The 17,800-nt window shown below is 37.5% G+C and overlaps 1 protein-coding gene across 1 annotated transcript; it reads left to right on the forward strand.

Moving 5' to 3' along the window:
* The first annotated feature begins 15,898 nt into the window (after positions 1–15,898).
* Positions 15,899–17,233, forward strand: LOC140970980 (uncharacterized). Its single transcript, XM_073433007.1, has one exon. It carries the CDS (start codon positions 15,899–15,901, stop codon positions 17,231–17,233), a length of 1,335 nt encoding a protein of 444 aa, XP_073289108.1.
* Positions 17,234–17,800: the final 567 nt, after the last annotated feature.

Genomic DNA, 17,800 nt, shown 5'->3' on the forward strand with positions numbered 1-17,800 from the left:
CGCTGCGTTTCAACAAGGGCAGCGCCGCGGTGCTAAGCTTGCGAAAGCCAGGGGCTGCGGCGCTCTCCATGGAGCGCTGCGGCGCTAACTCTACGCAAACTAGACCCCAAATGAACAATTTTGATGCAAACTCTAAGCCACGCCCTATCGACTCGAACCGATGCAACGAAACCCATCCTAGGACGCTATGGAAATGATTCAAACTCACACAAGCACCCCCAAACAACGATGCACAACATACAATGCAACACAACCCATAAACAGGAATTTTTGACACCAAAATGCTTCCTACAACTTCTAATGTAACCAAGTGTCTAACGACACGAATCGAAACACCAAAAATCGTCCAAACATCATACCCAATATACCTAAACACAACAGCGATCACCCGACGGTTCCCAACGAAGCCTGCAACAAACAATACTCAAGAACACGTTTTCATAACAACACAATTTGAGCAGTCACACGAGAAAAATCATAACGCACTCTTTTCTTATTCAAAAATTACGAATTTACTGTCAAATCGAATGTATCAAAAAATACTACATTTTATATGTTGAAAGTTTTTCAAGAAAATCAACTGAAAATGCAGAGTAATCAAAATGACAACAAACTCTGTTTTTAAGATCTAAAAATCGTTTCAAAATCAATCCAACCATTTTTGCTCAAACTTTGCATAACATACATAAATTTTTGTACACATTAAAAATAAAAACATATAGTATGACAAGATCGATGCAAAAACGAAAGAATATACATGCCTTTGATGATTTAAAACTCACAACACGAGGATACCGAAGCGGAGAGATGCGAGGGCCGATCCGAGACGATTTGTGGCACGATTTCTTGAAGAAAAATGGACGCGAATTTGCTGGAAAATCGAAGAGGAAGGGGGCGGCTACTGCTTATTCTTAGAACCCTAAGTTTTTTTCAAAGAAAAAAAAATGAAACAAGCAATGTGTGTGTGCACTAATGAAAACCAATGGGGTGTGTGTGGGAGTGTGTGTGTGCGTGCGTTTTAATGTGTGTGTGTGGTTAAAAATGCTTAGGGAAATAGTTAGTGAGTTAATTAGTTTAATAAAAATACTAATACCGCTAATAAATAAAATACTAATTCTCCACCAATTGCTAGCATCCCTAAATTCAAGATAAAATACTTAAGTGTTTTAAACTTTAAAATTTTTAAAATCTTAAAATCACATAATAAATAAATTAGACTTTAAAATACTTAATAAAATTCATAAATAATTTAAAATATCAAATTCTTACTTAGAATAAAATACCACGTTTTACAAATCGTCTAAATCGTCGCCGGTATTTTTTCCTCGATCCCGCATCGAATATTCGCCTTAAACATAAAACTCAAGAAAATATTTTAACACGCATCACATAAACTTGTAATAATTAAAAATAATGCAATTTCATAAATCATGCGTCGCTAAAATCATTTTAAATTAAACAAATAAGTAACAATTTAAATAAATGCAAGGATTTTACGTGTACTGATTTTAGGCTCTACATAGACCTTCCATAAAATCTTCATCGTTTTTATAGTTTAAAAGAAATTTTTTTCTTTTAAGATTAGGTGGTTGTTTTATCGTTAATATTTTTGAACATTCTTGTTGGAAACTAAATTTCAGTGATTTGACAAACTGAAAATTTATTAGATCGAATTAACTGATCGAAAAGACTGACGGTAAATGATCAAAAGATGTGAACTGACAGTTGCCTTGACTGAAGATAAATGCGAAGATAATCAAGGACAACTAAACCAGCTGAACTAAATTACGCAAACAACTGACTGATCAGTTGCTACAAATAGTTGTAAGCTTATCAACTGATCTTTCAACTGAACACGTCAAGAATAAAAACGTTCAACCGACAACAGTACAAAACAGACTGCAACTATTAGTGGGAGTGCCTCATTTCAGAAAAAGGTGTAGTGTACGAATGTCAGAGGAATGTTGACATGACAAACAACGGATCAAAAAATTCAAATTATATTAATTGTTACCGTTTGAAGAGAAGACTATAAATAAAAGAGACGAAGCAACAAAACATATCCGACTTACTTGCAATCACTCTGCTGAAATTATACCAAGATTCAAAGATCATACTAATCGTATTTGTTGATAGCAATCAGGCTATACTTCGAGCTTTCTGGCACAAATCTTTGTTGTTGTAATACTGATTTTAAATATATCAGTTGTGCTGAATCTTTTTCTAGTTCAGTTGAATAATGAGAATTTTGATTGTAAACTAAGAGTTTCAGTTTTGCAGTGTTAAGTCCAAGAATGAAGTGGGTCTTCGCAATTGTTTGTATCGATCAAAGCCTTTTAATAAAAATCATATCCTTGTGATAGAAAGGGTGACGTAGGAGTGATTGAAATCTCCGAACATCCATAAAATATTTGTGTTCTTATTTAAGTTTATATTCTATCTTTCAGTCAGTTTATTTCCACACTTTACTTGTTAACTGACTGATATTGACTGACAAGATTCCCGAGTTTCAGTTTATCACTAAACTGACTAAATATTACAAAAAGCTATGAAATCGTAAAGTGTTTATTCAACCCCCCTTTCTAAACACTCTTTCACCTCATAACCGATCCTATCAAGTGATATCAGAGTAAGTTGAATCTTGTCCTTGAATATTCTTATACACTAAACTGATTAACATGTCTTCATTCAACAAAATTCCTATGTTTTCCAGAGAAGACTTCGATGATTGGAAAATTAGAATGCAGGCTCATCTAGCGGCACAAGACGACAACATGTGGTACATTATCACTGACGGACCCATGAAAATTTTAAAAGCTAATACAGCTGTTGCCCTAACTGAAGGGGCACCACAACGTATTGAAAAGTCCAGAGAGGAATGGACAACTGAAGACAAAAGGAAAGTCAACCTGGACAATGTGGCTAAGGACATCCTATACAAAACGCTGGATAAAGTTACTTTCAGCAAAATCAAAATGTGCAAAACTGCCAAAAAAATATAGGAGAAACTGATCCAACTATGCGAAGGCAATGAGCAAACCAAGGAGAACAAACTATCAGTTGCTGTTCAAAAATTTGATAATATCAAGATGAAAGTTGGTGAATCCATGCATGAATATGATGAAAGGATCATTGGTATTGTGAACGAGCTGAATGCACTTGGAAAGATGTATTCAAATAAAGAAGTGACACTAAAAGTGGTCATAGGTTTTCTTAAAGAATGAGATGTCAAGACCATAGCAATGAGAGAATCAAAGGACCTTAACAAGGTCGAACTTCATGATTTGTTTGCTGATGTAAAGGGCCTACGTGTTTGAACTATAAACCAGAGAAGAAGAACCTTCTACACCAGCTGCCACAACTGCCTTAACTACTGTCAAACTGGAACCAACTGGTTCAGTTGACAAATCTGCTGATCAGCTGAGTAATGACACAATGTCATTGTTTGTCAAGAAGTTTGGAAGATTCATGAGAAGAAGTCAGGGAAACTTCCAAAGACAATACCAGAAGAATCATTCTAAAGAAGAACCTAATGCTTGCTACAACTGCGACAAAACTGGTCATTTCATTGCCGACTCTCTCAAGCCAAAGAAGGACAGTCGATGCTCAACTGACAAAGGAAAAAAACCTCATGAGCACAATAGAAGATCAAGAGATGACAAGAAAGCTTACAGAAAGAAGCATGAGGTGCTTCTAGCTGAGGAAAGCAAGTCGAAATGGGCAGAATCTGACAGTGATTCAGAACCTGAAAGCTTGAGCAGCTCCAGTGAAAATGATGAAGAAGTCAAGTCTCTGATTGCAGATGACACAGAACTGGAGTCAACTAGTCAGCATATATTTGACTTTAGCTCAACTGATTTCACACGAGAAGAACTCATTTCCACACTTCACGACATGGTTAGCCACACTTCACGACATGGTTAATGTGTAACGCCCCGAAAATTTAAAGGTCCACGCGAACCACATGCATTTGAATTATTAAATTCTCATGTATATTAATTAAATGTTTTAATTACATTAATTAATTATGTTGTGCATATTGACATGTTTAAATATACTTTTCTACATGGTTGCATTAAAATGGATTTTTAAAAGGTTATTCGAGTTTCGAACGGAGATCGAGGGCTGAAAATGGAAAATGATTTTATTAAATAATTGTTTTTAATTATTTAAAATATGGGTGATGCTTTTTATTATTTTTGAAAATAAGGGGCTTTGAGGTGATTTTATACGCCGGGACGTAAATTTTATCGGTGTTGGATTTTTAATAAACATGCAAATGTTTTGGCAACCCGGCTAATAAATTCACAAACTTTATTAAACAAAACTATTTTTAAAATTCTAATTAAGCACTAATGGGCCTAAATTACCTACTTAATGGGCAAAGCCTAATTAGGGATTAATTAGACTATAAAATATGTTAAACCCCACCCTTAACCCTACATACTCACGGCCACACACCCACAAGCAATTCAAACACTTCCCATCAGTCAATATACACGACACACGCACCAAAAATTTGAAGATAAAGTTGAAATTTTGCAAGGGTTTCAAGCCGTCGTTTTCTCGTCGCCGTTCTTCGCAATCGTCAACGTTTATTCGTGCGTAAATTACGCAAAGGCACGCCGTAATTCTCCTTTTACTCATCCATCACACCATAGTATTTATTTAATTGTGTTTTTCTTGAAAAACAAATTGCACATCATGATCGTAACTATGCCTATGTGTGTGGTAAACTCTTGTGTTTTGGTTCAAAAATCATGTTTAATTTGTGTTAAGGGGCTGCCATGGTTCGGGTATGGATTAAGGGTGTTTTTACACAAAGTTTATGGTCCTAGAAACACACCAAATAAGCTGCAAACTTGAATAACAAAAGCTGGAAAAAAAATGTAGGCATCAATTAGAAAAATCGAGAGTTTGTGGGTCTTCATGGGTGCGGCTACTGTTGCATGGGTTGATGGGGCTCGACCAAGGCTTGTCCAGGGTTAGGGGTGGTCTCAGTCTAGGGCTGTGTGGGGTCATAGCCATGCTAGGATTCGAAATAAGTGGGCTGGGAGGAGTCCTATCCCTCAAGGACTCCTACCCGAGAATTGGCAGCAATTGTGCGCAGGTTTCAAAAGCTGGTGCAAGGAGAAAAGGCTCGGCCAGGGGGCTTGGGCTGGGCTAGGTTAGGTCCTTAGGGTCCTAGGAGAGTGCTTGCGGGGCTGGTTCAAGGGACGACTCGATGGTTGGGTGGTTAGCAACAGAAAACGTGAGGGAAGCTCCTACGTACGTGAGGCTGCTGTGTTGTTCAGTTGGTGGTTGCTCGCGTCCAGGGGTTTGGGTCAGTCTGGGCTGGATGTGGGCGTGGTCCAAGGAAGGTTAGGGTGTTCTGGGCTCGGTGGTGACTCAGTTGGTAGAGTCCTAGGGTCACTAGGAGTTCTTGCGCGTGAGTTCATCCTTCGGCAGATTGTGTAGCTTAGTTCCAGGTGAGTTTGAGCGAGCCTGGTCTAGGTTCAAGGGCTTGGGCTTAGTCAAGAGGGTTCCTAGATGGGTTGGCTCGGGTTTGGCTCGAGGTAGCTCGGGCGTAGCTCGAGTAAATTAGGAGATGGCTCGGTGTGTTCCTCGAAGGGTAAAAAACGAGATTAATTAAACTAAAATTGAATCCAGGGGTCCACGGGCGTGGCTCATGACTTGGAAGGGTAGAATAAATCATAAAAATGCTACGTTTAAAATTTGGGATCAAAATAATGAGTTTTAGATTTATTCGGGATTTAATCGCCGCACGAAATGCTAATTAAATAATTAATTGAAAAGCCTAGTTTTAAGATTAATAAAATTATAAAAAAATTAGGTTTAAGCTTAAATAATTATTAAAAGTCTAAGTTTTTAATTTGAGAATTTTATATTAAGGTTAGGTTTGATTCGGGATTAAAACGCAGTAATACGTCTTATTTAGAGAATAAATTAAAAGTCCTCGATTTAAGCTAAATAAAAATATGAGAAAATTCATGTAAGCTTAAATAATTATTTGAGACATGTTAGAGTCAATGAAATTAAGAATAAGTCAAAAATTTGAAATTTTACGTCTAGAAGTAAAACGGTCTTTTTGCAACTAGAAATTAGTAAACGTCATGACAGTGTCCGGAATGCTGTTTTATATGCTAATATGATTATTTTCAATGATTATGGATGTTTATAAATTTGTATATGTTAAAACGTCAATTTCAAATGTTTATAGATTTTTATGATGTTGAAGGGTTTATTTTAAATGTGTATGGATTTAATATGTTAAAACGTTTATTTTAAAATGTTTATGGATCATTATATGTTAAAATATTTATTTTAAATGTCTATGAATTTTTATATGTTGAATTATGATTTTTAAATGTTTAAGGATTTTATGATTTAACATGGACATTTAAAAGACATGTTGCATGCTTGGTTTAAAAGAAAAACGGTATTATTATGCATGTTTTTATTAAGTGATAGAAATACGAAATGTTGAAAGACGTGAAGGGATTGTGACTAAATATGTTGGAAATATCGTGAGGGTTATGGTCCCAGTGGGAGCCCGACGATCGTGTTTCCGTTGATACGAATACGAATACGATGATATGATAATATGAATGGGAATGTCATGAGGGGAGAAGGCCCCAGAGGGAGCCCATTTACGGGGGAAGGCCCCAGAGAGAACCTATTTATAGGAAAAGGTCCCCGAGGGAGTCCGTCTATGGGAGAAGTCCCCAGAGGTAGCCCCGACGATCGCATTTCCATATGAGGATATGTTAATACGTAAGGTCAGGGCCCAGTTGACCGGTGAGATTGTTGCTGGTATCCTCCGCCGCCCAGTACTGTGGTTACATGTAGATGGATCCATCGCCCAATACGTTTAAGAATACGAGTCACAATCACGATCGGAATTCAACAAACATGAATATGAATATGATTATGAATACGAATATGGATATGAATATGTTGATATGAATATGAATATGTTGATATGAAAATGAATATGTTGATATGAAAATGTTTAAGAAAATGTTTGTGTTTAAAGTTGATGCATCATTATGAAAATGTTTTTATTTAAAGTTATGCATCATGAAAATGTTTATGAAAATTGTTTTGTTTAAAGTTTATGCATCTTCATGAAAACGATATTTTAAGTACAAGTATTTTTCACTGTTGTATGTGATCTGTATATGTAGTACTTGTTATCAAGATTATGGTGTGTTGAGTCTTTAAACTCACTAGGTGTGATTGATGTAGGTGATTATGATAATTATGTTAATGGAGGTCTTGATGGTTGACTTTGCTGGACTGAAGGTGCACATAACCCGAGGACCAGCGCTTCTAGCTTTCCGCATTTATGATTATGATTTATGTTAAAGATTTTTACGACTTTTTATTTATGCTTTTGAGTGATTTTTGAGAGATTATAGTATAGGCTGTATTTCTCAAATATATAGTTGATTGTTTTATTTTAAAATGATGTCTAAAATATTTTATGTAATTTTTGTGGTTCGGCCGATGCTAGGGAGGTTTTAAAAATAAAAAAAATTCTAGTACTTTTTAAGCAGAAGAAAGGCAGACGTTTCATAATGAGTATCACAAGCTTGTCTTATCTTTTGAGAAAGCCAGAGCAAAGAAAAATGATCCCAAAGACAATAAAACTGAAACTGATGGATCAGTTGATTTGTTGAGTCTTAAACGGGAGATTGCTGAGCTCAATGCTGAAAGAAGAAAGAATCAGTTAATGATTCAACAGTTGGCACTTGAGAACTCAAAGCAAACTGAGCTGATTAAAGCATGGAATAAATCATCAGCTACGTTAACTGAAGTTCAAAGTAAGCAAAAATCAGTTGATGATAAAACTGGCATAGGGTTCAGCAGCCAAGATGAAACATCCACCAGTGATACGCAGCCAAAGCTGAACATAAGCAAATGGAAATATATTCATTTTGTAAAATCAGCAGTGGTACAAGAAAAATTTGAGCCAAGTAAACCAGTGGTTCAGCCTACTGTAAATGAGAACAAGGCCAGGAGGTATGGTATTGGTTATAGCCTTAAAACTCCAAATGTTTCACGAAGTTGGTCACCTAAAAGGTAGAACAACAATTTTTCAAATGGCTATTCCTATAACTATAACTCCAAGACAGTTCAGAAAAGATATCGGCTGAACAACCAGTTGAAAAAGGCTAAAGCTCATATTGTCTCATCTACACACTACACACGAAGCACACACAAGCCAAGAAATACCGTTTGGAACACAACAACTGGAAAGTCAGTTAGACTGATCCAAGTCTGGGTTCCTAAAGGACTAATCAGTTCAGGACCCAAATAGATGTGGGTACCAAAATTATATATTGTATTTGATTGCAGGTGACAGGTACACACAAAAAATCAATTTGGTATCTGGCCAGTGGATGTTCACGACATATGACAGGGGATGTAAAACTGCTATCCCAACTTATCAAATATAATGGTACAAACATCAGTTTTGGAGACAACTCCAAAGGTAAAACTGTGGGTAAGGGTAAGCTTATCCATGGTAATTTCACTATCCAAGATGTTTTATTAATTGAGAATTTGAAGTATAACTTGATTAATATCAGTCAGTTATATGACAACAACTTCTCAGTTCAGTTCGACAGACACACTTGTTCAGTTAGAGACTCAACTGATGAGGTTATACTAACTCGCAATCGTTATGGAAACAATTACAAAGTCAGTTGGACTGAACAACCTTATGCACCAATCTGTCTTAAAGCTTCCAATTTTTCAAAAAACTGGTTATGTCATAAGAGGTTGAACCATATAAACTTTAAGTCTATTGCCTATCTGAGTAACCATGATCTTGTAACTGGTTTGCCCAAAATAGATTTTTTGAAAGATAAAATTTGTTCAGCATGTCAGTTTGGTAAGCAAGTAAGATCTTCATTTAAAAACAAAAGTTGTAAATCATCTTCCCGGTGCTTAGAACTGTTACATATGGATTTATTTGGTCCTATACCAGTAACGAATTTAGTGGGAATGAAATACACTTTGGTGGTCGTGGATGATTTTTTAAGATTTACTTGGGTTATTTTCTCAAATCCAAAGACCAAACTGCTGCACAACTGATTAAACTTTTCAAAAGATTTTTAAATGAAAAATCAGTTGAGATTGATCGAATAAGGTCTGATCGAGGGGCGTAATTCATCAATCAAAATCTTTCACAATTTTTAGAAAATACAGGAATCAAACATGAGCTCTCAGCAGCAAGAACACCTCAGCAAAATGGTGTAGCTGAGAGAAGAAATCGGACCGTTAAGGAAGCTTCTAGAACAATGTTTGCTGATTCTAGTATTTCTCCAAAGTTTTGGGCAGAAGCCATAAACATTGCATGTTACACTCAGAACAGATCAATGATTAATAAGAATCATTTAAAAACACCATATGAGGTCTGGCATGGACGCAAAAGTGTGGTTTCATATTTCAAAATATTCGGCTGCAGATGTTTTATTCTTGATAATGGTAAAAATCTTTTTAAAGCCTTTGATGCTAAATCTCCAGAGGGAATATTTCTGGGTTATTATTCAGTTAGTAAAGCTTATAGAGTTTTTAACAAAACATTTTGAATGTCGAAGAGTCTATTCATGTTGTTTTTGATGAATCTGTGCTAACTGATAAGCTAACTGATCCAGTTGAGCTAGTTGATCGTCTTACAGATATTAGTTTGGAGGATGATGATGAAGAAGAAGAAAATCACTCTAATTGAAACATCCTTCAAACACCAGAACCAGAAGTGCTTGATCAATCATTTGAACAGGAAATTGTTACTGATAATCATTTGGTGGAGCGAAATGAAAATATTCAGTTACCAACTGATACAACACCAACTTAAACTGAAGAAAACATCCAGTTGCCAACTGAAGCAGTTGACGAAATGGACACAACAGTTGATGAGTACAGATGGAAGAAATCACCTCCACCAGAATTGGTGATAGGTAATTCATCTGATCCGGTAAGAACTCGGAATCAAATTCTTAATTTATTTATTCATTCAGCTTTTTTTTTCACAACTGGAACCGAAGAAAACTGATGAAGCTCTTGCTGATCCTAACTGGATAAATGCTATGCAAGAAGAGCTAAATCAGTTTACCCATAACAATGTCTGAAAATTAGTTCCAAGACCAATGTCTAAAACATTATAGGTACAAAATGGGTATTCAGAAACAAACTGAACGAAGATGGTTGAGTTGTGCGCAACAAAGCAAGACTTGTAGCACAAGGATATAAGAAAGAAGAAGGAATTGACTACGATGAAACTTATGCACCAGTTGCAAGACTGGAAGCAATCAGAATGTTCGTTGCCTATGCATCATTCAAGAAATTTAAAGTCTACCAGATGGACGTGAAGAGTGCATTTCTGAATGGTCAGTTGCAGGAAGAAGTTTATGTTGAACAACCACCAGGTTTTATCAATCATTTTTTTTCCTGATCATGTTTATTATTTGAACAAAGCCTTATATGGACTTAAACAAACTCCAAGAGCTTGGTATGAAACTCTTTCAAAATTCTTAACTGATCACGATTTTACTGTTGGATCATTTGATAAGACTCTGTTCAAATTTTCTAAGAATGATCACATTTTACTTGTTCAAATTTATGTTGATATTATTTTTGGGTCAACTAACCCCAAATTATGCGATAAATTTGCCAAGCTAATGCAGGAAAAATTTGATATGAGTATGATGGGTGAACCGACATTTTTCCTCAGTCTACAAGTAAAGCAACTGAAAACTTGTACTTTTATCAGTCAGACCAAATATACGAAGGAACTTCTAAAGAAATTTGCAAGGAAACATGTTCAGCTGCAAGTACTCCCATGAGTTCATCGATTAAACTAGATAAAATGAAGAGGGAATATCAGTTGAGACGACAATTTACAGAGGTTTAATAGGATCATTATTGTACCTAACTGCTAGTCGTCCTTATATAGTATTTGATGTTTGTATGTTTGCCAGATTTCAAGTATATCCTAAGCAATCGCATTTTACTGCTGCCAAACACATTTTAAAATATCTTAGAGACACACAAAATGTGGGATTATGGTATGCTAAAGATTCTTCTTTCAATTTAGCTGGATATTCAGATGCAGATTATGCAGGATGTAAGCTAGATCGAAAAAGCACTAGTGGATCTTGTAAGTTTCTAGGAGACCGACCGATCTCATGGTTCAGCAAGAATCAAACATCCATAGCTACTTCCACAACTGAAGCAGAATATCTTGCTGCTGGAAGCTGCTATGCATATCGATGCTAAAGAATCTCCCATATTTTGTGATAATACCAGAACAATTGCGATCACATGCAATCCAGTTCTTCACTCAAGGACCAAGCACATTGATGTCAGGCATCACTTCATCAGAGATCATGCTCTGAAGAAAGCAATCAGACTAGAATACGTGCCAACTGAACTACAAGCTGGTGACATTTTCACAAAACCGTTACCAGAGACAAAGTTTTCTCACTTTCGCAATATACTTGGTTTAATTGACCTATCTTAATTATATCAGTTTATTGTTGTTATGTCAGTTGATGTTCACTTTTAGTCAGTTAGTCTTATATCAGTTTTATCACTGTTATGTAAGTTGATGTTCACTTTTAGCAGTTAATCATTTATCAGTTATTATTCATTCAGTTAGTGAACTATTTGTCAACTGATGTCAGTTAATCTTGCAGATAATAAAAAAGACAAAAATGAATCGTAATATCATTTATCCTGAGAAAAATCGAAACCAAGTTACACGATTCATTTCCCTCTTTACGGCATCTTGCTAGAGGGAAATCCAGTTAAAAATATATGGCAATTCAGTCTTCTAAAGGCGTTTGAAGAGGAGATCTTCTCGAGCATATTCCACTACTTCCTTAGCATCACATGCAACAGAACTTGATCAGTAGCAAGCTCTGAAACATGGTTGACATCGAAACGCCGCATGTATTTTCTCGCAACAGCCCTCTGTCTGTCAGTAGGAACCAATCCATTATGATGGACGTTCTGGAGTTCGTGCACCTTGATCCAAGAGAACATGACTCCTAACTAGACATTCTCTTCAATCTTTTCCTTCAGATTCTCAATTTGACGGAGTGTTGATGCAGAAACATGGACGTTGGAACTGCTTGAACTAGACATTTGTGTTGATTTATTGTCATCTAATGTCTTCACTCTTATTTAAAGTCAGGCTGATATTAAAGAATAGAAGAAGACGAAGAGACTCTCGTCAACTGAAAGCTTTTGACTTATCCAGACTGTGTTTTTATTACCCTTTCTTTTATTTATATGCATTTATTAAGGGGGAATACCGAATATAAATAGTTAACTGAGAAGACAATAGTCAGTTAGTCTTCAACTGAACTGAATCAGCTCACAACTGATCACTCAGTTGCTGACCCAACTGATCTTCTCCCATAAGTTAACTGATTAATCGTTAAATATTCAATAATAAGTGATGTGACTGTTTGTGTGCACATTAATTGATGTCTTTCATTGAATAGCATTTTAAAACGTGGACCCACGTATTCCACACATGTTTTTATCACACAACCACACGTTTTTATTCAAATTTTTATGGACTAACACGTGTCCAAAATTTGAACCGTCACACACATATGTACTGCACCCTGCTCCATTTCAGTTTTCTTTACGCTTACTTCGATTTACAGAGCAAATCCAAACTCAAACTCTTTTTCGCAGAATATCGAACTGATCAGAACTGGCAAATCAAATTCCGGCTCATATCCTGAACGCAATGGCAATCCATTTTGCCTCAGTTTTGTCAGTTCCTGTTGAAGCAGTGAAGAACATCTTCAAGAAATTGGAATCGGCTGGACTCAAACTGTTCTTGGTATTATCTTCCCAGGAGATTTATCATAAGGAGATTCAGGATCTATACGCCAATGGTTTTATCTCTGCCGATGGCAATATCACTACTTCTGTCAACAACCAGTTGCTGATCATTGATGAAGAATCTTTCAACAATCTATTTCATCTGCTTACTGATGGGCTAGCTAATCTTTCTGAAGTAAAAGATTCTGACATAGAGGAGTTACCTGCTGAAATCAAAAGGGATGGTGACTGCTGAGTCTGAAAGATCATCAAAGTTCAAGGTCTTCAATACCAAGAACGTCCAACCACCAAACACGAAGCTGGACATCACCCCTGAAAAATTTCTGAAAGTAAAGAAAGAAATCGGGATGCAGGAGGCTCAGAGAGCTAAGAAACCTTCACAGAAAAAGACAAACAAACGCAAACTGATTGTCAGCAAAACTGAATCTGATGAGACTCCTTCCCCGAAGATTCCCAAGCAGCCGAGGACGCAAAAAACCAAACCAGTAGCTGAACTGGTGATAGGTATGGTTTTTACGTGTTTTATTGCATTAGTTTTGTTTGTGTTTGCATTGCGCATGCGTACATTTCTTTTACATTTTGTTCGTTTTAGAGTAAGCTTTTGCATTTGACCATGTCTCACTAGGGCATGATGAATTAGCAGGAAAATGACCGAGAAACTGAAACCAGAGCAAAAGATGGAAGCCGAGGAGAAAAACATACAGAAAGGCTGGCTCCCGAGCGGTAGAATTTCACCGCTCGGGCCCGAGAGGTGATGCGCGCAGCAAAACTCGAGAGAGGATAGCGCTCGGGCGGTAATATTTTACCGCTCGAGCGCGAGAAATGCTTTCTGAGAAGAAAATTTACAGAAGACTCGGCGCTCGGGCGGTAAGTTTCTACCGCTCGAGCGCAACTGCCGCATTCTCCAAGACATTTACAGAATGTGTGGCGCTCGAGCGGTAATTTTCTACCGCCCGAGCGCCACCTATTTTTGGAAAAAGTTCTTTGCCGATTCCTTACCTTATTCTGGGGATGTGGATGATATGGAGGGGATCTTTTGACGTTTGGAGAGATTCAGACTGGATTGGAGAGCCGCCACAATCTTTGGAGAAGACTTTTGCGCTTGGAGTTGAAGAGTCGAAGATTTCCGGACATCGTTCCTCGCATTTTTATCACGACTAGTATTTCTAATCTAGTTTCTTTCATTCAAACATTGTTTTGTTTAATTTTAAAGATGAATTCGAGTAGTTAAACTTTAAATATTTGTTGGGATTTAAGGAGATCCTACCCCAAACTTTGATTTGATTAATTTATATTTCGATTAGTGCGTTATTCTTGATTATACTATTGTTTTATTGTGTTGTTAGAGCGTAGCTAACTTTAATAACGTTTTTATATTGCGAGTAAGTTTGAGGGAATAGCTTGTGATAGGAACGAGTAGAATAGTCCGTGGATCTACAATTTACATAGAGATATGAAATTGGATACGCGCCGATAGTTATAGTCCTAAGGGTCGAAAACTAGAGGATTTCATAGATCGACATGCTATTCACTCTTGATAAATAATTAAAGACATTTAATTACTTCATTGAGTAGAATTAGTTTGGCATAGCTCGAGAGAGTGTGTTCAATGGAATAGGAAATCCTGTCGGAAGCGTAAATCACTTTCGAACAAATTAATTAATTAACGAGAGGTAGGTGAACCGATATTCCCAACAAATCCATGTCTCATTGAATTTTAATCAACCACTCTAGATATAAATTCTTATTATTCAATTCTTGAATTAGTTTCTTTGCATATTTAATTAAGTATAGTATTAATAAGCAATCAATCAATTTTCGTTGCTAAAGATTTAATAACTGAAATAATAATTGTCAAATACAGTCTTCAGTGGAATGATACTCGTACTCACGTACATTATACTATTACTTGACATTGTGCACTTGCGATTAATATTTGAGCATACGAAACTATATTTTTATTAAGGATTCCACAGTGCAAGTTTTGCTCGATCAAGTTTTTGACGCCGTTGCCGGGGACTGTTAATCTACAATTTTATTTTCCATTATTTACTTTAGCTTTCTCTGTTTTACTTTGTTTGACACCTTCGATTTAACTACAGGTATCTCTCTCGTGCATGCCAAGGTCTCTAGAGTCTGAACTAGAGATATTCGATCCCGAGATTGAAAGAACCTTACGCAGGAGACGACAACATCAAAGGCTTAGAGACATAATGAACAGGAACAAACGTGAGGAGGAGAATCAAGAAGATCTAAGGGTCGAAAAGCCAAGGCGCATACCCATGCTTGAATATGCGCAACCGTCGCTTGATGGAGCACGTCCAAGCATAGTGCGACCAACTGTCAGGGCAAACCAGTTTGAGATCAATCCCGCCATAATTCAAATGATCCAGAACACTGTCCAATTCGGGGGGAATGCTGTAGATGATCCGAACACTCACATCGCCGACTTCTTAGAAATTTGTGATACTATTAAATTTAATGGAGTTTCAGATGATGCTGTTAGACTACGTTTATTTCCGTTCTCTTTGCGCGATAAGGCTAAATCTTGGTTGAATTGTTTGCCTGTAGGTTCAATCACAACTTGGGAAGACATGGCCAAGGCATTCCTCATGAAATACTTTCCTCCATCAAAAACCATGAAGCTGCGAGCGGACATAACCACCTTCTCTCAATTTGAGCAGGAGTCACTCTATGAGGCTTGGGAACGCTACAAAGATTTATTGCGAAGATGCCCACACCATGAGTTACCTCTTGGGTTGGTTGTCCAAACTTTTTACTATGGGTTAATTTCCTCTAACCGTACCATGATAGTGCTGCGGCCTGTGGAAATCTGTTGAGGAAAACGGCCGAGGAAGGATACGAGTTACTGGAGGAGATGGCTGCTAGCAGCTATTACCCTCAATCTGAGAGGAACACTCAGCGAAGGAATGCATGAGTACATCAGGTAACTGATTTTTCAGCTGTCACTGCACAATTAGAAGCACGTAATAGGAAAATAGATAGCATGAACGTAAACGGGACAGCAATGCGCCTACAAGAGATATTTTGTGAAAAATGTGGAGGAGAACACTATGTTAAGGATTGTCAAGACAGTGGTCCTTTCTATGTGAACGAGGAGGCACCGGTGAATCAAGTAGGGGTTCAAAACCGTCCGAGGAATGATCCTTATTCAAATACATACAATCCTGTATGGAGACAACACCCCAACTTCTCATGGGGTGGTCCAGGTAGTCAGACTCGACCACAAGGAGGACAGCAGTACAGTAAGCAACCGATGTATCGACATGAGCCTCGCGATGAGAAATCTAGTTTGGAGCAAATGATGTCTAAGTTCATTTCAGCCACCGATACTAGACTGCAAAACCAGGATGAATCAATAAAGGGCTTGGAGAATCAGATAGGTCAGTTGGCTAAAATGATCACGAGCAGAGAACCAGGCACCTTGCCAAGCAACACAAAAACCAACCCGAAAGAGCAAGTGAATGCCATTGAGTTAAGGAGTGAGAAAAAGTTAGAGCCAAGAGAGGGAGCGACTGACACGTCCACAGGTAACTCTTCTAACTCTACACCAGCACCCACTGCACAATCTAAAATTGTTATCCCTCCACCTTTCCCTGCAGCATTGAAAAAAGCAAAACTAGATGCACAATTCGGTAAGTTTCTTGAGGTGTTTAAAAAATTGCATATCAATATTATTTTTGCCGATGATTTGATGCAAATGCCTAGTTCTGCTAAATTTTTGAAGGATATCTTAGCTAATAAGAGGAAGTTGAAGGATCACATGACGAGAAACTTGACTGAGAACTGCTCTGCGATTGTACAAAACAAAATCCCAAAAAAACTCAAGGATCCAGGGAGTTTTTCTATTCCTTGCATGATTGGTGATGTGGTTTTTCAAAAAGCTTTGTGTGATCTTGGTGCAAGTATTAATCTTATGCCTTTGTCTGTATGCAAGAAACTTGGACTGGGAGAGCCGAAGCGAACGAAGATGTCCTTGCAATTAGCAGACAGATCTGTCAAGTATCCACGAGGGGTCATAGAGGATGTATTAGTGAAAGTGGGAAAGTTTATGTTTCCTACAGATTTTGTAGTACTTGACATGGAAGAGGATAAGGAGACGCCTTTGATTCTAGGGAGAACGTTCATTGCAACTGGCAAGGCCGTGATTGAAGTGCAAGAAGGGAAGTTGAGATTGAGAGTGGGAAAGGAAGAAATCACTTTTAATGTTTTTAACGCTCTTAAGCACACACTGCACACTAATGATTGTTTTATAGTTGATTCATCAGATTCACTTGTGTGTCAATTTGTGCAGGATGCTATGAAGGATCCATTGGAAGCCACTCTCACCACTGAATTATAAGAGGATGAACTTGATGAAGAAAAATCTGTAAGAGTGGCGTACTCTGATGCCAACCACCCATGGAAGAAGCCAGAAAGGATGAAATTGGAGGACATGGGGTATCGAAGAGATTTGACCCCTCAGAAGTCAAGCATTGAGGAACCGCCAACACGAGAGTTCAAACCACGGCCTCCACACCTGAAGTACGTGTACTTAGAGCGTACAAAGCTAGCACCTGACAAGCGCATCACGTCGAGAGAATTCAAAGAAGGTGAAGCGGTGCTGCTATACAACACCAAGCTGCGCCTGTTTCCTGGCAAGCTCAAGTCAAGGTGGACGGGCCCTTACATGATCACCAAGGTGTTCCCCTCGGGAGACATAACTGTGAGAGATGGAAAAAATGAGCCGTTCACAGTCAATGCTCAACGACTGAAGAAATATTTAGGTGGCACAGTGGAACCACAAATTGGAGTCACTCGATTCCAAAACAATCAGAACTGAGGGGAACCTGCAGTCTAGCTCTCGACTATAAATTGAGAACTAATTTATTTCTCTCTCTACTCGTTTTAAATTTTTTTTTCTTGCACT

Source organism: Primulina huaijiensis, chromosome 1, assembly GCF_012295235.1.
Source record: "Primulina huaijiensis isolate GDHJ02 chromosome 1, ASM1229523v2, whole genome shotgun sequence".
In the NCBI taxonomy this organism is placed as follows: domain Eukaryota; kingdom Viridiplantae; phylum Streptophyta; class Magnoliopsida; order Lamiales; family Gesneriaceae; genus Primulina; species Primulina huaijiensis.

Bases quoted from the DNA above. Each gene is read 5' to 3' on its own strand.
- LOC140970980 (XM_073433007.1), top strand. From the start codon at position 15,899: ATGCGCCTACAAGAGATATTTTGTGAAAAATGTGGAGGAGAACACTAT.